Below are 20,061 nucleotides of genomic sequence, written 5' to 3' on the forward strand. Positions count from 1 at the left end.
GATTCTAATTCAGTTCAGAAACATCTCCACTGATGGAGACTACAATACTTATCTATCTTTGTTGAATATTAAAAAAAACCCTTCCCAAACAATAATTCCATGCTGCAATTTAGACTTATCACTCCTTATTTTAACAACAATGTTGTGATCTGATTAGCCTCCTGTTACTTCACAGCAGCTTTTTACAGCTTTCTCTCTTCTCAAGCTTATCTTGTATAGACTCAATTATTTCAGTCTTCCCACATAAATCACATTTTCTGTATTTCTCCAGGGATTTTTTTAACACTCTCCTCTGGATTTTCTCCCAAGCCATCCTCCAATTCATTCAACCAAGGTGTCTAGGATAGACTTACCAAGAGCAGAACTACTACTTCATATAATGGGATGTTTGCCTTTTTTATGACAGCATGATGTTTTTGACCATGTCCAGCTTGTGGTCCAATATAACCCCTGACTTTTTAAAAAATTTATTTTGCAAAATGGCTGCCTAGCCAGTGGTTACTCATTATGTAGTTGTGTAGCTGATTATTGCAGTTTAAGCATGAACCTTGTTCTTGTCCTGATCAAATTGCATTGTGTGAGTCTTTTTAAGGCCATTTCTTCAGTTGTCAATATAATGTCATATAATGTCATCCCCTTCCCAACAAAGGGTTAGTAGTCCCTGTAGTCTGTCAGCCTCCTGGTACCACTGTCATCATACAGCATGAGCACCTTTTTGCAGCAAATTAAGCAGCTTAGCTATTCCTCTATCATATGCTTGTTCTCCCTCCTCCTCCCTAAAGATTTCAACCTGGAAGCCAGCCATGCCCAGAGAGTGACATGGCTTCTGATCCAGTATGTGCCCACACACCAAAATATGGCTTACCCAGAAGAGCAGCTTGTTTAGAGGGATTAAGAACTCATCATCAAGGACTAACAGTACCACATACTTCAGGTCAAGTGTCTTTGAAAAAGAGGGAGATGCTTTGATTGTGGGTGATAGTAGCCTGTTTGCCAAAATCCTAGTTACACAGTGATTCTGTAATAAAGCCCACAACCACAAACCAGCAGAAGTGAGGACCCTCAATCTTAAGTGTCTCCTTTATGATATTACTACATTATACCATAATGTCTGCCTCAATCTTGGATTTTTATTTGTGTAAAAAACAAGCAACAAGGGAACCACTGAAAACAATATAAAAGTAGCAGAGGTTCTACTCCAGAGCTAGAATGCAGACTGTCTTACTCAGATCTAAAAACATACCAAGGAAAAAAACATACCAAAATAAAAGGGCAACACAAATGAACATAGTAGGAAAAGTATTTGTGCCCAGTGCAGACTTTCCAGGGAAAAGGAATACGCATGATGAGCAAATCAACACAAGCTAGAAATAAAACTGGGAACAAGGATGTGGGGTCTTTTCAGTCTGGACTTCTCACATGCAACATTCTGTAACAGTTAAAAAAAAGTCTTACCTGCAATATCTGTAATCAAAGTCTCACAGAACATACACAGCAATTTCATATAGTGGCTTCAATTACTCTAACCCCTTCTACAAACTAAACCAGCAGCTTCATCCCTGGTAACTTCATAGTCACATAAACACACCACCTTCCCAAGCAAGATTAATAACTTATTTTCATGAGGTAGTCTTGTTCTGAGGATGTTACTTCCATTCACAAAAACAACTAAGCCATCATTCTGCTTAACTGCAGCCAAGATTAAATATAAGCCTTGAAGACAAAGATGCTCTTGCACTTTTCCCTCCCCCTCTAAAATCAGTCACCTTGCAAAAAAATCCCCTGAACTCCTCCCACGTGGAATTTGTATCCTATACAAAACAAAACATGTGGAAAATGGCCTGGCAGACTTGATTCTCACCTTTCAGCAAACATACAAAATCAAGTAATTCCATGCATTTGCAGTGCTGTTAGGTCTGGCTTACCGCTGCAGGTGGCTGGTATCCTCCATGCTGCTGGGACTGCACTTGGCCAACTGAAGCTGGGTATCCCTGGACTCCAGTGTTTGAGACTGACTGGTCAAGCTGGGAGCCATAGGACACAGCCTGCTGACTGCTCACAGACTCAGTGTACACAGATGAACCCTGGCCACTGTCAACTGTTCCATCAGCTGCAAAAGTTAAGGATAAAAATCTGCATTTCAAGAACTGAGATCTGGATTAAAAATTTTAAAGATCCTATAATTGATCAAATATTAAATTGATATTTGTGCCATGTCACGGGGACTCTTATTAGCATTTTACCTCTTGTAATATTTAAGCTGATTTAAAATCTTGTTTTCCTTCATTATGCCTTCCCCTAAAACCCTGAAAAAAATTACTCATTTCAGGAGTTCTTTGGGAAGATATTTAAGAATAAACTACACTTCCTACAAAAGGCTAGACTAGAAATAGAAACCTAAAGTCCACATTGTTATGAATGATCTTTCAAGATTTAATAATCATTATTTTTATTTAATTTTACAGACATTTAAAATAGGTGTGTTGTGCTGGCTGGCAGATGTACTGTGTAGGCACAGCAGAGAACTAGGCACAACAATCAATTTAAAATCCCTGTTATCTAAAGAGCAGAACTTTATCATTCTAATATGGAAGTTGTCATCTTCCATCACTATTCAAATACTGATTCAAATGCTGGCATGGAGAAGAGGAAAAGACAGGATTATTAATTCATCTTTTCATGTACAGTATGTAAAACAGAAAATTAAGACCTTTCAGAAAGGAAATTATGAGCTGAACTACGTGTAGATTAATCTCATTTCCACTTAAAAAATACATTAACCAGGATTCAAATAAGTGGTTTTAATAGCCTGATCTGCACTGGTGCAGGAGCATACAGCCTTCTATAGACTAGAATACAGTATACAGCATACAGAATATACCCCATATAGACTAGGCCAGAATATACTGTCCCTGTAGGAGGGCAGCAAAACCAAGGGCACGTGTTCATGCTTTAGGTGCCCTAGCTCATCCAGTATATTGCCTTGAAACAAAGAGAAACCATTTTGTGCTAAGACACTGGGCTGTGAATTGTGCCAAGCCTTGGCTCAGCTAAGCCACAGGAATGCATCTCACGTTGCTGTGCTTTCTAGTGGCCTATTGTTCTTCAGCAGCAGCAATGGCAGACAGCATCATCTCAAGGTACTGACTGCTGTACCCACCAAAAGTGTAAGACTAATGGGAGGAGCTGTGTAAGTGCAAGAGTTCCTAAAGAAACCAACTGAGGCACTTACAAAGAACAGATATACTGGGTTGCTGGAACTGCAGCTGTTGGTGTTGATCAGCCTCCGGCTCTTCAGGCTCCACTTGTGTAGAAACCGACGCTGAAGCAGTGGGGACAGGAGTAGTACCAGTGACAGACTGGGGATGCTTTGACCCTGCATGGGAAGCACTTGATGGCTGCTGTTGCTCCAGCTGCTGCTTCTGACTACCTTCTTCCTGAAGTATATTCTCCTGTTCTTCTTGCACCGACTGGCGCTGCTCTCGCTTGCGCTTAATCAAAGAGACCCTGTCCTTGATAGCCTTCGCCATTGTCTTGTGATCCCCTTCACAGACATAGCCAGACTCCACCTGAAGGAGGACACATTGACAGAATTCACACTGCCACAGACAGCCCCTGGCCAAGTGCTATGACAAAGCTACCACTTTCTGGCACTAACTTCTCATCTACACACTTCTGAACCATTTACTTCTAGACAGTAACGGCAAAAGCAGAGGTTGACAGGCAACACTTCAGTGTCACACAACAGCACTACTTCCACAGCTTTGTCAGACCACCAGCACTTACCATTTCCTGTGCTACATCCTCTGGGACATCTCTTTCCAAATCAAATGAAAACTCTATTGCCTCATTATCTTTATATTTGCCCTTGAGTTTTTTGATGTCTTCAATTCGCAGCCAGAGTTTAATGGCGATTTTTTCTCCATCATCTTCCTCTGCAAGTTCTACCCGTACTCCAGTCTCTTCTTGGAAGAAAGCATGATTCAAAAGGTCCTTAATAGCATATCTAGATATTGGGAAAGAATGCAGAAAGCACATTCAATTATTAAGACTTGATCAAATATTATGGAATAACCTTGCCAGATGCTCCCCTGATTTATTCTCCAAATTTTATACTGTTTTGAACCACCTCATGTGCACTCTGTTTGGCATAATTAGAAGCTTTGTCCTGAAGGTACAAAAGAGACTTACAAGCATATCATTAACCATCAGAGTAAACAGTTTAAACTAAATGGCAAGAAATAACTGATGTGCAGCAACAAAACTAACATCAAATGAGAAAAAAATATTAAACTGTTTAAAAGTAAGAAGTGAAACTAAAAATACACAGAAACACCATCAGACATAAAACTTCAAGAGGTAGTAAAAGGGGATGATTAAACATCCATGAACAAAAGTAGTTCTGAAGAGAACAGAGGGCAGCTAGAGGGTGGACAGAGGCCTGAAATCAGACATTCAGTAAGCAACAACCATGTGTTGCTGCAGAAAACAAAACAAATCCCACAAACAAGCCATCAGAGCAGTCACAGATCTCCTGTGATGGTATAAGTTAACCACCCGAAGTAGAAGCCATCTTGCAGAAAATGTGGATAAAATGAGCAGCAAGAATTTAAAACTTATTAAGAGTCCTCAAAACAATCAGTCATACCAACAGAACCAAAGGGACAAAAAATCCCAAAGGATTACAGAACAGCCAACCAATCAACCAATCCAAACACCTGGAAACCTGGAAGGATTATTTCGCTGAACGGGCAAATTTTTAACAAAAGCCATAGAATTTCTGAATAAACTGTCATGGATGGTTACTATGGCATTTGCACTTTTCCTGACACTTAATTCTGTAGAACAATCACTGAATCAGAATCTACCAAAGAACAGAAGCTGCAGAAGTAATACTGGTTTCCCAACTTTCACCAGAACAAAGACCCCAGGAACTAACTGGATTTGATATGGTCACACATAAAGGACTCAGACAGCAGCCAATCCCTTTTCTGCAAAGCAAGTACTTACCTTTCACCCTTGTTTTGCCGAATGCATCCCTCAATAATCTCCTTCACTTCAGGGATTGCAACTTTATCAAAGCTGGCTGGCTTGACACCCTGAAACACACAAGTAGCAACTAAGAAACTGCAAGGCCCATTTGATTTAAGTTTTGATTGTGTTGACAAACTACCTATTTTGACTCTCTAGATAACTGACCTAAATAACTAGTGCAAATTAAGGCAAAGTTTGACACCAGGACTACTGTTCATTTGTTTGCTGGGGACGTGTGCAAACATTTCACACACACCCCTTCCCATTTCCCTGCTACATTTCTGTAACAGAAGGCATTGGCACTTGGGTCCTCAAGTTATGATGGGAGAACTGTTTAGTTTCCATGGAAGTTGTGCTGGTTAGAGGGAAGTACACAGACAGGACTGAGAATGGAAGGAAATAGTTCCTATGTAACACTAATGCAGGAAACCACAGGATTAATTTAATAGTCTTGAAAACATTCAGTTGCTTCCCAAAATGCTTCCAATCTGCCATTACATGAAGCAATTTTTTTTACAGGAAAAAACCTCAGTCCAGGATGATCTGACTTGTTCAATGTTAAAAAAAGCCCAAAAACTAAAAAAACCAAAACCTTCCAGTATCTTAGCTCTCCCCCAAAGGCCTACTACACCTAAACCACATCCTGCATCACTGCTGCTGTGAGTTCAGGGAGATAAGCTTAGCAAAACAGGCCTGTACAAAAGTCCTTCCACAACACAAAGCAACCTTTTTTTCAATACATGCTAAAGCCACAGGGGGAAAGCAAAACAAAATCTAAATAAGACCAGCCACCCAAAGCAGCAAAACAAGCATGCCATGATATGTGACCATCTGGGAATTCTGAAAAACATTTCAGGCAGAGAGCCAAGCTTCATCACTTAATCATGGCCAAAAGTGATATTCTGGGGCTAATTGTCCACAACAACAAAATCTGGCACCCAATTTGACTTGATTCAGCCTTTAGTTTTAAAAATGTATTTTGGACAGCAAAGTGAGAGAGAATGAAGACATGCTGTTCAAATGTTTGAACAGAGCTTGAGTTTTCAAGCTGTTCAGCTTGAACCATTATACACCTGATACATCTGACCCTGTGTCATTGCTGAATGACAACTAAACACAAAGTGAAAACCACAGCTCTGAAGTACAGAAATAAATGAAATACCATTATGAGCATAGTGATTTGTGCCCTTAACAGAAAGTACTTCTCCCAACATCCTATAAAATACTGGTGACATCAAGACACAATCCTTCACCATTCCTCTATTGTTAGCAGGAAACAAGCCTTGAAATAGAGAAGTTTGAGCCTAAACCCCAGTCTTTGCAACTACTGAATCCGTCCTCAGAGTTCTTAAAGGAGAAAAAAAAAAAAGCCAACACAAAAACCCCACACTACAGGAAGGAAACAATTTATTTGATAAAAAACCAGTATGCTCTTATATCTACTTCTTTGGTGTAAAATTTACCCTTGTGATTGAAATTCACAGAACTGCAGACTCTACTGGGACTAGAATAAGCACTGAAACATAGGCTGCCAGTAAACATTAGCTGAATGCTTTCAGAAGCTTTGCTGACTATTAAGCCTCAAAAAATCAATGCCCCTGGTAAAAGATCAGACCCAAGTTTGGATGGGTAAGTTTCAGACTGTAACCAGGCCTTATCATAAACCTCCAGCTTCCAAGCAGGACACAGGACACTTGGAGCTTCTCCACTCTCAAGGGATTTAAAAAACTCTGCTCATATAGCTGACTTGTCAAAGATGCCCACCTTTCATTATGACCTCATTTAAAATGGTCCCAGAAGTTCAGGTTCATATATGGAGTATAGATATTTCTATATATAATTAAATGCTCTCATGTATAAATATATAACCTAAGCAATAATCACCCAACTCCTTATTGCATATATTCCCATCTAAATTTGCCCAAGTTTAACACATGTAAGTCTCCTAAATAGCTCAAGTTTCAGGCATAGCAGCATGCACTGACATTCATTTACACTGCAACAGCAGAAGGATGATGTCAGATCTGTGACAACCTCATTTCAGAAAAATAAAAGCTAACATGATGAAGACAACTGGTACAAAAAAAAAAAAAATCAGCTTAATGAAGCCAGGATATGAATTTTCTTGTTAATTATTGTACCACATGCTCTGCTGTTGCACAGAGCCTAAAAAGTTAAAAGCTAAGCATAGATTTTAAAATCAGTAATTCAGTCTGCTGCCCTGCATTTCTTACTGCTGAAAGAAATTAAACACATGTCCAAAATCTTCAGGCCTTTCCATGAGGACCATTGTACAATACCCCATTTTAGGAATTCCAAACCAAGAGTTTAGTTAAAAAGTGAAGCTCCTGCCAGCCTCCTCCAGTAGAATTTCCATGTTCCAACTGCTCCCCAGAAAATCTGGGCAAACATCACACTAGGGTCTAACACCAACATGGGATTCCTTGTTCAAGCAGCTCCCTATTTCTCACTCTGCTCCACAGTCCATGAGAAGGGCTGCCTAAGCCTCCTCTCCAGCTCTGGACAAGCCCTCCCCAGATACTGAACATCACCAGCTTTTCAAACCCTTTTGTTCCCTCCTGCAAGCACGAATGGAAATGTTGAACTGTTTTATACAACAAGACAGGGGTACTATAAAAGATTAAAAATCAACAAATCAGTGAAATCTTTTCTACCCAGAGCTGCCTATACACCTTCATCTGCCATCACACAGAAACCCAAGGGAGGTCAGGCCCTGAAGTTCACATAACCTTGATGTGTTCTTAAGAGTGCATGAGCTGGGCAGCCAAGCATACCTTCAGCAGTTTCTGAACCCAAAGGCACTCAAGGAAATGTTAAGCCAGTGTTTTCTGGTTTTACCACACTCAAAGTGGTCACATTCCTACGTGCTGCTCCTGGTCCTCAAACTCCTTAGAAGAACCACAGGACAACTCAAATCCTAACCTACTGGTACTATTCACCAGTGGCAATTCATTAGGAAATAAACAGCCAAATCCCACTAGCATTATTTCCAAGTTTGCTAATGAAACAGCAGGAAGAGCTCCCACAAGGAAAAAAAAGCGTAGACAGGTATAACAGACACTCGTGAAAATCAACATTTTCTCGAGCTACTGTTCTAAAATCACACAAGCTGGCAGTGCTGCTGAAAACAGCTTCTTTTTCTCCATTTCCCATTCTCACACCCGTGTAATTTCCTTTCTTTTGCCAGCAAACACATTTATACAGTTGCAAATGAACCAAATCACAGCATGTATAAGACTTGAAACAAATCCAACCAAAAAAGGCTGCAGCAGCTTCCAGTGAGCTGAAGTTCCCTACACTGCTGCTCGAGCTCTCAGGCTGACAGGACAGTCAGGGCAGAACTGCTTATTTTGAAAGGAGCACCAATTTAAAATTAAAATTAAATTTAGATTTTGAGATTACCTCAAAAATATGCGAATTTATGTAGGTATCCACAGACACAAAACAAAAAACTCAGTTTACATGTTAAGCATAAGATTTCATATTTCACTTATCTTAGTTGTGATAAAGTTTGTGATTGTATCAGATTTTAAGCAGGTGAAAAAACATGTTCCAAAATTTAACATATAGGGTTATTTGATCAACTAAAGGCAAGTTACGTATTCTCAAAAACACTGAATCTCCAGGAAACTTTTAAACCCCAGAGTATAAGCTATCCATAATTCTTCCTAACAATTTTTGCCTGGAAACACGTAATATTTTGCATTAGTTAGATCACCAGATTACAGAGTCAGCAGTTTAACATCTTGTTCTAATGCAAGAGATACTGAAAATGTAATTTACTTCATCAGAGAAGGTACAATCGATGCTATATAACTTCTACAAGAAATCAAAATGAAGGCAGATGAAGGGTTTCATAGCATCAGACATTCTAAATTTAAGAAAAAATACTTAGATTTGGACCAAAACCATAGATAGAATAGCAGAATCAACTAATGTTCCAGCCTTGATGGTCAGGATTTTAATTTACATTTTAAAAAACTACAGGGGAAAAAGTAAAGTCAAGTTTAAAAGCTAAAGAACCAAGTTATGCAAATGCAAAGCAGTTCAAAAGATTAGAGGACTCTAATTCACCTCCAAAATACTTTTCCTGTGGCCACACGCACTTGACAAAGCTGAAACTCTTACCTCTTTAGCACAATCCTTGTGAGAGCAGCAGCAGTGGGACTTAACAATGACAAAGATGGGACAGATCTCTCTTTTTGTGAAATCCATCAGGAAAAGAGAGGCACACACACCACAGAGTCAGCAAGGTGCTATTTTCCCACGGGACTCGGCGGGGCTGTGGATTTAACGCACAGCAGAAGGAAAGCAGACATCCAGGCTAGAAGGGAGCATTGTTTTCTCTCTGACACTTCTTGTTATTTTCCAAGTCCAGTACATGAGGCTGCAGAGATTTGAGTTCAATACCTGCTTTTGTCACTCTACTAGTGAATGGAAAGAATCAGTGTAAGCAAGAGGCAAGCATGTCCCTTTCTGCCTGCCCAGCCTCCCAAGAGGAGGAAGAGGTGACAGCTCAGGGATCCTTTACTTCCTCTGCATGTCCCCGCCCTCCCACTCGGCTGCTCTGCCTACTCTCCACCCAGCTTTTCGGCAAGAGTTTAAGGCTGGGAGTGTGATCATCATACAGTTCCCTCCTGCTGCTGCACCAGTACCTGCTGGAGCAGTCACTCCGTGTGTTGTGCAGGGGAATGAAGGCACCTGCTGCTTCTCTCCTTTCCCTGGAGCTACAGCAGTACACACACAGCTCACTGCCTTTCAGCCTAACTAAACACAAGTCAGCACTAAGGTAGTATAATGCATTCTGCTACCTGTGGCAACACCATCCAATTTCCTTTTCCCTTTTCCTTAATGTGAGGGCACAGAGATTTGAAGGTGATTTTTGAACTGCTGGACAATGTTAGAAAGCTGCATTGTTGCTTGGTTTACACCACATGCTCACAAGCTGTCTAGAGTTATATATTCTAGTACCTCTCACTAAGCTTCAAAACTCAATCTGAAGTTTTTTTTTCTTCTGATATCTAGTTCCAAGCAACTATTGTAAAATCCATTTATTAATCAAACCAGCTGGCCATAGCTTCAGGGTTTGGGTTTTTCATTGTAAGGACATAAGAAGCAATGCTAAGAAAGATCACACACACTGTTTTCAAAGATGAAGTTAAGCAAACTAATTTTGTCAAGCTAGTGGTGATGAAATTCAATTTAGAATTACCAAGATCACTTTTCACCCCAAAATAACACATTCAGTCCCTCAAGCATACCACAGTTATACCAGTGGTGTTTTTAGAGTATACACCATCCATGTTGCAAAAGCAACACTCCACACACTTAATTAAGGCTACACTTTTCTGGGGTACATGGCATGACCTGCAAAGAACATTCAATATTTCAGCTCTCTACAAGTCAAGTCTACTTGTCCCAGTCTAACCACAACTCTTGCTTGACTCTTTCCAAAGATGCTGAAACTCTAAGAGTCTAAAAAGAATTCTACAATAACTGATTAATCTTCTCAAACAAAATGTCCTAACACTGCAGTCCAGAAGCTAATAGCACCAGCAGCAAAGTCAAATCACACAAACAAAGTCATTAAAGTGTCTATATTTCCTTTTTGCTAAGTTGCTACCATTCTAGTTTGAGCCAGTCCCAGGCTGCCACAAACCATTAATTCAAGAATTTAGAGAAAGCATATGATTGCAGTGGAAAAAAAAGATGTGACCTCTTTCCCTCAGTGCCAAAGAAGCCCTCAGGCAATGGTATATACAGCATTTAAATTGGTTTACCCCGTGATCTCCTAAATTTCACTACCTGCAATTAGTTACCTACCCAGCCCTCAAAACCTGCATGTTTAACCATTCCACCACCTCTAATCCTTCAGCTTAATCTTGCTGCCTGCTCTAAGAAGAATCTTTCAGATTTAGTTTTTTCCTTATTTCATACAGGATACTCCTGAAATTGTTTTGATAATTCTCACCCCAGTTCAACTGAATATGTACTATGATAAGAAAGGCTTCAGCTTAAGATTTGCTCAGTTCAAGAGATACATGGTTTGCCTACAGAGGATTGATTTTTTTTCTTGTTCTGGTTAAAAAGCAAACTAGAGTAGTTTGTTTTTTTGTTTGTTTTTTTTTTTTTTTAATAGAAATGCAACATACTAAACAGATAGCTTCACTGATGTCAGTATTTTCATAGCAATTAATTCTGGACAATTGATAATTCTGCCAAGAATTAAATTGGTAAATCCTGCAGCATAAGCTCTGTCCCAGATCAGTATCCTAGCAGAGTAAACAGCATTACTGCAATATAAGCAGTGGAAGGAGATGAAAGCTTGAGTGAGCCAGAGCCAGCTCATGAGGCACTGTTCAGGCAGGACAGGCCTTCCTGTCTCCTCTTCTGATCAAAACCAACAACTGCACATTTTCAATTGCCAGATCTACCATCTTCCACATCAAAATCTCCCATCTCAACTATTTGAGAGCTCTATGCCACTCAAACACTTTAACCAACTGGCCTTTACTCTCTGCAGTGCAGAGTGTGTAAGACTGTGCAAGTTATTTAAACCACATGGCCCTTAACTTTTTCCAAACCAACAGGTCAGCGGGTGTGCCCAGAGCTCAGAATCACACTCTGAAGACAATGGCAAAGCTGTAGAATTTCTACAGGCCTGCTGGCTGCAACCTCACTGATCACAAAACAGAAATTCTTCCTCTTCAATTTACCACCTAACCTCAAATAAATATTAAGTTGTTAATAAAAAAAATAGAGGTCAATCACAACAACAAATTGCCAGATGTACAGAATTAAAGTTGTTATACACACAAGATATATCTGTATCTTGATTGACACACTCAAACTAATTGCTTCTTCCTAGAGTTAAATTTATATGAGAGAAGTTTTGGTGAACAGAATAAAACAGACTCCTCATTTGGCCAGCAATCATTGCTCACTATCACCTTCACATACATATCCTACAGGTGACCCACAAGCCCAAGAGCTGGAGAATACTGACACTGCCTACTCAATAAACTTGTCTCTCAGTGTCTCAACACTGTACTTTTATCTACTAAAGCCAAAGATTTCACAGCATTCAAAGCCTTACAAGACTGCTATAGGAGACTACAGTTCTACACATATAAGTTTGAACAGGAACTAGTCATAACTCTTCTTAGAAATCACTGGCAGCAATCCTTTCCAACACTCTCAAGTAAAACTCAGTAACTCAAGTCAAAACCCACTGTATTTGTGAGAATACTGAAATGCTGTGAACTAGTGCAGAATATATACTCTGGCTCAGAGCTACCCCACTGACAAGTGATCCAGTCCAGTAAAAACGTTTTCACTTAAGACACAGAAGTCCACTGTTCTTCAAAACCACCAGGTAAATAAAGTATCATTTATTTCAGAAGTCCAAAGAATTTGAAGCTAAGAATACTCATTCAGTTAAAAAAAAAAAAAAAAAAAAAAAAAAAAAAAAAAAAAAAAAAAAAATCAAAACAGCTACTGTAATTGCAGCAATTCTAACATATAGAATAAATTAATCAAGCTCCAGAACAGGAAACTTTTTTCTTAGTATACATCTGGCAAACAATTAGCATATTGGTGCATGAACAGTGAACAGAGCCTTCTTTAGAAACAGAGGTTCTTCTGTAACAGTAAAGTCTGATTGGACAAGTAGCTCAGGTATTAACTGTTTTACTCTTGCACAAAAGCATAAAGGTAAGGTCAGTTGCCTCCTTCACGCACAGTTCTTTAACCTCACCCATAGAAGCAGGGAAGCTGCTTCTATAATGTGAACACCTTGAGTTAGCTCAAAGACCTTTGGCTTTACTGGGACTTGAGCTTACAAATGGCTTTCAAAAAAAAAAAAACCCCAAAACCAGACATGCCTAGACATACATTTCACTTACATATATATTTAGAAATACCACAGTGACACAATACTAGATGTGTCTGTCTTCTATTTTCAGTATGGAAAACATGTTTTTGAAAAATGAAATTGTATTAGTTGCACTCTCTGCTTTAATCTGCTTCCACTCTGGTAGAAAATCATCGTTCTGCACTCATTTTTAAGTTCATGTACAGTAACTCAACAGCCACAGATTAGTTCCACTGGACTTCAAACTAAATTTTTTAAAAAATGATGTAACATGGACCACAAAACCCATCTGGTACCAGAAATAGTTTTTTAGAGAGGATTATCTACTTAAAAGGCCTAAGGTAACGTTGCAAATACCAGAAATAGTGCACAATTCCAACAATGCACCAAAAGTCCCCATGCCCTTTATTTTCAGACTTATTCTAATAGGAGTGAACACTTTCCTGGAGTTATCCCATTCCTACCCCTTGCAACTATAGCAGTACAGCTGGCAGGACAAGAAATAGTAGCCTATGCATTCTTAGTGTCAGTATTTTTAACTAGTGGCACTCTCTGACAAATAACATTGAACCATCAGTCTTCCCACAGGAATGCTTCAGGGATTCACCAATAACAGAACTATAGTGGTTCTCATCACAATGCAGAGCCAGGCATTTGAAAAACACTTATCACCTCCCTGTTCCAAAGAGCCACCTTCCCATCTCCTGTTAAATTAACCTCAGTTAATGTAAGAAATGAATGGTAGTACAGAAGAGAATTTTAAATAATAGGATCATTGTTTTAAGAGACCTAATCTGTAAAAGATAGTTTTAAAACTTTTCAATTTTTTCAAGATACATTGTTTAGCCCATATTCTGTGAATTTATTTAGGTTTCTAAAAATACATTTAGAAACTCTGCATTACTATTACATTTCAGAACTTAAGTTACACTGAATTTTATGCAATTCAACCATTGCTCACAATCCTCCACTCCTTTTAATTCCTGATCATCTAAAAATCATATCCTGTTCAAAACTGCCAAAAGACAATCCAGGCTCATCAGTGAGAAACATAAGAAAGAAATAGCTCCCTTTACTTCAAGCCTAGTTTGTTTCACATCAATATTGACAAAAAAAGTTTTAGCTGTTATCTTAAAGACGAACAGTGCTGAACAGTGAGCTACTTTTAGAAAATAATTTAGTTGAATAAGCATTTTCCCTTCCAAACTCAGGCATCATCTGATTTAACTGTTCAAACCACACAAAATCACAGACTGGGTGAGGCTGGAAGGGACCACACTGATCATCTGCTCCCACCTCCCTGCTCCAGCAGGACCATCCCAGAGCACAGGATTGCCTCCAGAAGGTTCTGGAATATCCCCAGTGAGGGAGACTCCACATCCTCTCTGGACAATCTGTTCCAGTGCATGGTCACTGCACAGGAAAGAAAATCTTCCTCATGTTCAGGTGGAACTTCTGTGCATCAGTTTCTGCCCCTTGCCTGTGTCCTATTTCCTGGTACCACCAAAACCCTGGCTGCATCCTCTGCCACCCTCCCTGCAGATACACAGACATTGATAAGGTCCCTCAGTCTTCCTGAGGCTGAACAGGTCCAGCTCCCTGAGCCTGTCCTGCTAAGACAGATGTGCCACTCCCTCCATCAGCTTTGCTGACTGACTTAGAAGCTCAAGCTGATCACTGCTTTCCCTTACCTGGATCATTGTAACTTGTTAAAGAGGAATTCTAAAGTAACACGCAAGGCTGCTTAAGATATTAATGCTTCAAATCCTTGAATTCCCACCTTCCACTTTTAAGGATCTATATTTCTGAATTGATGAGTCAATGACTGAATCCCCACACAGGAAGATTCTGCACTCTTAAAGCTGTTCCAGCAAAATGCTTGTGACGGATTGGAATGGCTACAAGAAGCAAGTGCTAGAAGTTTAAGCATTCTTCAGTTCAGTCAGTGTGTGACAAGGGAATTGCACATAATGTACAATTTTTTTTAGCCTTTCACACTTTACTGCCAGTTTCCTCTCTGAAGGAATACAAGAATTTACCCTTTCTTACAATTAAACTGTTTTCTGTGCTTGGTTGAAGGTTTGTGGCCTTTCAATACCTGCTTTCACAAAAGATGACCTTATTTGTTGGAGGGTTTCCTCCACTACTTTTCCACTGATTTTTTTCCAATGCTTTTTTCACTAGAAAGGTTGATAGGAAAGATCTCTCTGTATCTATTTAAACCAGGTCAAGAAACCAAGTCATTCAGGGTAAAGAAAACAGTTTTATTCATGCCTAAAAAATGCTAGATATTGCTTCCAGGAAGTAGAAGAGGAAATTAATCATCACTCATTAAGCACCACAAGTAAAATTAATCATAGGTCTAAAGGTTTAGCATTTTTTATTTGCTATTTAAAACCTCTCAGGAAGAAGAAAAAAGTAAGAGCTGGAATACTTGGCCCACTGCATCTCTAGTGAAAATGAAGCAGCTGACTGGTCGAGACAGTTATGATGCCTAACTTTGAAGACACTAAAGAAAAGATTAATTTTATCTCATCTGATCAAACTACAGTGCTTTGTAACTGCCTTGTTTCCAAGACAGACAAGAGAATGACCTTCACCCTACCAGTGAGTTCCAGTTCCCACCAGTTAGGGAGATTAAGGAGTTTTAAACCGGTTAGACACTGCCTGGTCAGGTTACTCATTATGTGCCTTGTTCCCTTAGGCCCTTTTTTAAGCTCTGGAGAACCAAGCAGAAAATGTTATGCTTGCTGTGGAACATTTTAGTAGAGGACAACCTTTTTTTTTTTAAAAGTCAAAATGCAAAATGCTTTTTTTCCCCCCTTCTCATCCTAAGGCAGCTCACACAACAGACATTTGCTTAGAGAGAAGAGACTGAACTTCTGGTGAAAGAAAGGACAAATGCAAAACTTCACTTTGTTAAAGTAAGCGTGGAGAAAACCAAGCACAGAGCACAAGTCCCTCAGGAAAACTTAAAAGGTAAGTTTATATGGGAGGGGGAGAAAGAAAAAGGGAGTTTTCTGCTCATACTCAGATGATTAGTACATTTGAAACTGAGGATGGTTTTATTAACTTTTTTGCAGTGAACATATTTTGATTTTTATGTTAGTGGTAGATATGCAGGAAGGAAAAAAATCTGCATAATAAACATATTAATTTATTTTTACTAGTCTTAGGGCTAGTCAATCATCTAGCAAATTTAAGTCTTGGGACATCCAATATTAGAAATCTAGATTTTGAGGCACCAGCTTAGGTTTCCATGGTCCTACCAGAGGCTGAGGCAAAGCAGCTGAAGTTAGTTATGCCTTCACTGCATTGATTCCCAAACAGACTAAATTAAGAAATCATACTTAAGATGTCTGTTCTATAAATATCTCTTTTTCCATTTAAATGCACGTGTAGCCTATTTTAAATATCTCCTGTGACAAACTGTTTAATTGCAATATGCATGGAACAGGTCAAGGAAAACATACCAGTCTCCTGAGAAGAACAAAATCAGACAGGGAAACCCTCCTGAATTTTAGCAAGATTTTACTTTTTTTTTTTTTTTTTTTATGCAAGCAAGTACATAACAGAATTACATATCTTGATTTCATTTTGCATTGTAACTCTCTGCATTACTTGGATACAGAGCAGAATTGTAAAAAAAAAAAAACAAACAAAAAAAGGGATCCATTCCCCAATCTAGTAGCATACTATACACACAGTTGTGCTTGCATGAGAGGGCAGAGGAAAAAAAAAAACTAAAGGAGGGGGAAACAGCACTTTAACAATAGTGTAGCTTGTTATCAATTTATTGAAGGCTTAGATTATTTCTTTCCTGAGGCCAAGTAGGCATCAGTAAGTGCTCACTTACACATTCAGTCCCAGCTGAGGAGACATACTGCTTAAACATCAGATTTCCCCATCCAACAGGAAGGTAAAAATCCAAAGAGCTGCAATTTCTTTAAGCACTGACTCCTAATTTACTTTGAACCATTGGCAAAGAACAGTAGAGGGTGGCTTCAATGCAGAAAACAGGGTTTTGAGACAAAATTGCAACACCATGATTTAATGAAAACAAAGAGCAAGGCTAGGTTGGTTCCTTTATGCTTGAATGACAAGCCATGCAGATGTCTTTCCTTTCTACAGAAACTGCTAGTGAAAGGGTCTGGACTGAGTATGCTAAAGGGTGCAAGTACAGAGGTCAATATTCTGTGTCAAACTGCTGATTTCCTTACCAGAATGGTAAAACCAAGTCCAGCATAATACCTTGAGCCCTACAAATTCTGCACAGTTGTGTTTTTTAAGTCAAGTATATACCCAGATTTCTCTGTTAAAAGAATTATTCCAGATAAAGTGATCCAGAATAACAACTTAATTGGACTTAGGTTTCTTGAGCCAGAGAAAATTCAAGACCTTTATCCTAGGAATGTATTAAGGAATTACAAGAACTTCCCAGTGAGACAGTGTAGATGAGCATCTTAGGAACAGCAGGCTTATTGCAGCAATGCTATTGTCCGAGATGTGAAGCAACAATTACTGCCTGGGCCAAAAAATGTCTCATCTGAGAAAGGAACTTCAGCCTTCAGATCCAAGTTCTAGATCTGTGCTTGCCAAGGTGTATTATTTAACAAAACACTGATTCCAACCATGAGGAAAGACCCTGAACCAAAGAGGTAGAACAGGACTGAGTACTCTGAGCAATGCTGCAAAGCTGCAGTATCTGGGCATGAGTTAGAGCCATCCTTGGCACAAAAGGTGTCAGGCCAAAATGCAATGTAGGTGAAGGCCCCCTAAAACAAAGTGACCAATGCACAGCCAAAATGGGAGAAAAGAACATAAGCTGGCATTACCAAGAGGTTCTGAGAGGACACTGGGCACTAAGACACCTTTTACAATATTCTGTCCCAAGCAGTAGCAAGGATTTAATTTTAATTGAGCAACTTTGCTTTTTACTAAGCCTAAGTGTTCCCATATAGAGAGTGAGGGAAATAAACTAATTTAAATACAAATGGTCTGCAGTGAGTGGCTGCACACATTGATCTTTTAGCCTTTGGGGTTTCCGTGGTATTTAAGCTCCAATATGGTATGACCTTTCATAACAGACCATTGCTATTGTCCTTCCTTCTGCTCTCTGTATGCACCTAGATAAAATAATCCTTCCAATTTAAGGCACAGCAGGACAGTAGCTGCTACCTCAAAACACCCCTAAACATGGTCAGGGAGGTAGCAATAAAAGGGCTGCAATGGAGATGCTAAACATCTACAAGACACATCCACTTCCAATATACATTAGAAGGAGGTGTCCTTCTAAGGAGATCTCCTGCTGCAGCCACCTTTGCAGGAGGGGGTTTTCTGCCTCCACTCTGTTATTGCTAGTTCACACACAGTCCTTTCAAGTACTGAATTTGGCAAATGGTTCACCACTCACCCACAATTGCACACATGGTCTAAATTTCTAAAATCTTCTAAATCTAAAACTACTTGGCTCTTTTTCACATTGGTTCACAGAGCTTTCATGGAACAAAAAAGAGAATGCCAGGAGTATTTTATTTCACTTTTGTAACACAGGTCTCTTTCCACATTATACTACACCAAATCCTCCATTATCATTTAAGACAGGATTGTGCTTTATTTCCAGATAACATTTCTTCCCTTCATTGGAAGCCTTCCTTGAAAATTCTTCACATTTTGTTTCTGGTTGGTTTTGTTTTGAACAAACTGATTTGCAACTACACTGAAATAAACAAACCCAAATATACCAAGGCACAGAGCCTTTCCAAGCAGACAAATGTGCATTTCATTTTCTTTACCTTCCTGTCCCTTGCTCCTTCTGAAAGAAAACAAGATTTGCTGGATTTCATATCAAAGTCTATCTTAAGAGCTCTCAAGCAGCAAATTAAATAGTTGGGGGGAAAAAAATAAAAAAATCAACCAATAGATTTGATTTGTGAACCATCAGCAGAGTACAATAGAAGGTGGTGCTGGACAGACCAAAAAATTGCCAGTGTTCCTCATCCACTTAGAACTTCCACCATGAGCCAAAAACAGTGGGGAGAAAGGAGCACCACACAATCAAGGTAAGTGAAACCCTGGTAAGTCTCTAGGTAACTTGTTCTGCTACAAGTCCCTACAAAGCTTTCTGGTTATGTACTTCAAAGATCAGGGAAAAGACAAGTCTGTAAGACCTGGAGATTTCCAAGCCTGAGACTGTCCCAACAGCTGATTCTCACCAACAATCCAGTTCCTTGCACTTCTTAAGGAACAGGCAGGACAGTTATATTAGGCCATGTCTCCTGCTTTGGCTCTGTCCAAGACACATCCACAGGCACAGTAAAAGGTACCAGAGACTGTTACAGTAAGATATGTAGCTTTCTTTCAATCATCTCTACTGCTTCCAGGTCAGATTATGCTGTACACAGAGTAAGGGCTAGACTTCAGCCTAGTTCTTAAACTCTGTTTAGAAAATCACAGGTAAGTTTGCCAACATGCAAGAAAAATCCAAACCAAAAAAAAAACAACTCTATGCATATGCACGTATGTATATTAAAACTTATTCTAATATCTGTGCAGAAAACTGAAGTGACCACTTATGCCTTTTCTTTCCTTTTTCTGTGCCACTCCAGTATTTCCCTGGAAAAAAAGGGATAGTCTTATTGTTTAATTTTTCCAAAGTAGGCAAGTTGTTTCTTAGATCTGTAACTTCTCTGAGATAATATGCATGAAAAAAATTAACAGGAACTCATTTGTCTATGGACAAAGAGGTAAGTCTGGGGTTTTTTTTTATCCTTTGCACACATGCACAGGTATTATGAGAAACCCAACGCGAGTTTTCACTTCCCCAATCAGCCCCCTCACTATTCTTTCTGAATGCTCAGGTCACAAGGTTGAACATGTTTGTTTCACTGCACTGGTACAGTCTTCACAACACTGCCTCAGATATCCCAGATTAAATCTAGCCACACCATAGTGCATTTCTAGCACTGCACATTTCTAACACTGCAGTTCTGCTTCCTGTACTGAGGGTCTGCATGTTTCCCTCAGTCTGGTCACATGGGGCAGCTCTAATCTCTTTATTGCCTTCTCAGCTGTGCTTGTTTTCTCCCACAATGCCTCCACCTCCACCACTACCCACACTTGCTCAGTACTTA

At 39.4% G+C, this 20,061-nt stretch overlaps 1 protein-coding gene across 4 annotated transcripts in view; it reads right to left on the reverse strand.

Moving 5' to 3' along the window:
* The window catches only part of WNK1 (WNK lysine deficient protein kinase 1), a 95,779-nt gene that overhangs the window by 37,123 nt on the left and 38,595 nt on the right, over positions 1-20,061 (reverse strand). For all 4 annotated transcript variants that reach the window (XM_056508606.1, XM_056508630.1, XM_056508621.1 and 1 more), the window contains exons 5-8: positions 5,011-5,099; positions 3,787-4,006; positions 3,233-3,569; positions 1,926-2,110 (exon numbers count right to left, since the gene is read on the reverse strand). In XM_056508606.1, coding sequence (XP_056364581.1) covers positions 1,926-2,110; positions 3,233-3,569; positions 3,787-4,006; positions 5,011-5,099 — 831 coding nt within the window. The remainder of the gene's footprint in view (positions 1-1,925; positions 2,111-3,232; positions 3,570-3,786; positions 4,007-5,010; positions 5,100-20,061) is intronic.

The sequence above is a fragment of the Oenanthe melanoleuca genome, chromosome 1A, assembly GCF_029582105.1.
Source record: "Oenanthe melanoleuca isolate GR-GAL-2019-014 chromosome 1A, OMel1.0, whole genome shotgun sequence".
In the NCBI taxonomy this organism is placed as follows: domain Eukaryota; kingdom Metazoa; phylum Chordata; class Aves; order Passeriformes; family Muscicapidae; genus Oenanthe; species Oenanthe melanoleuca.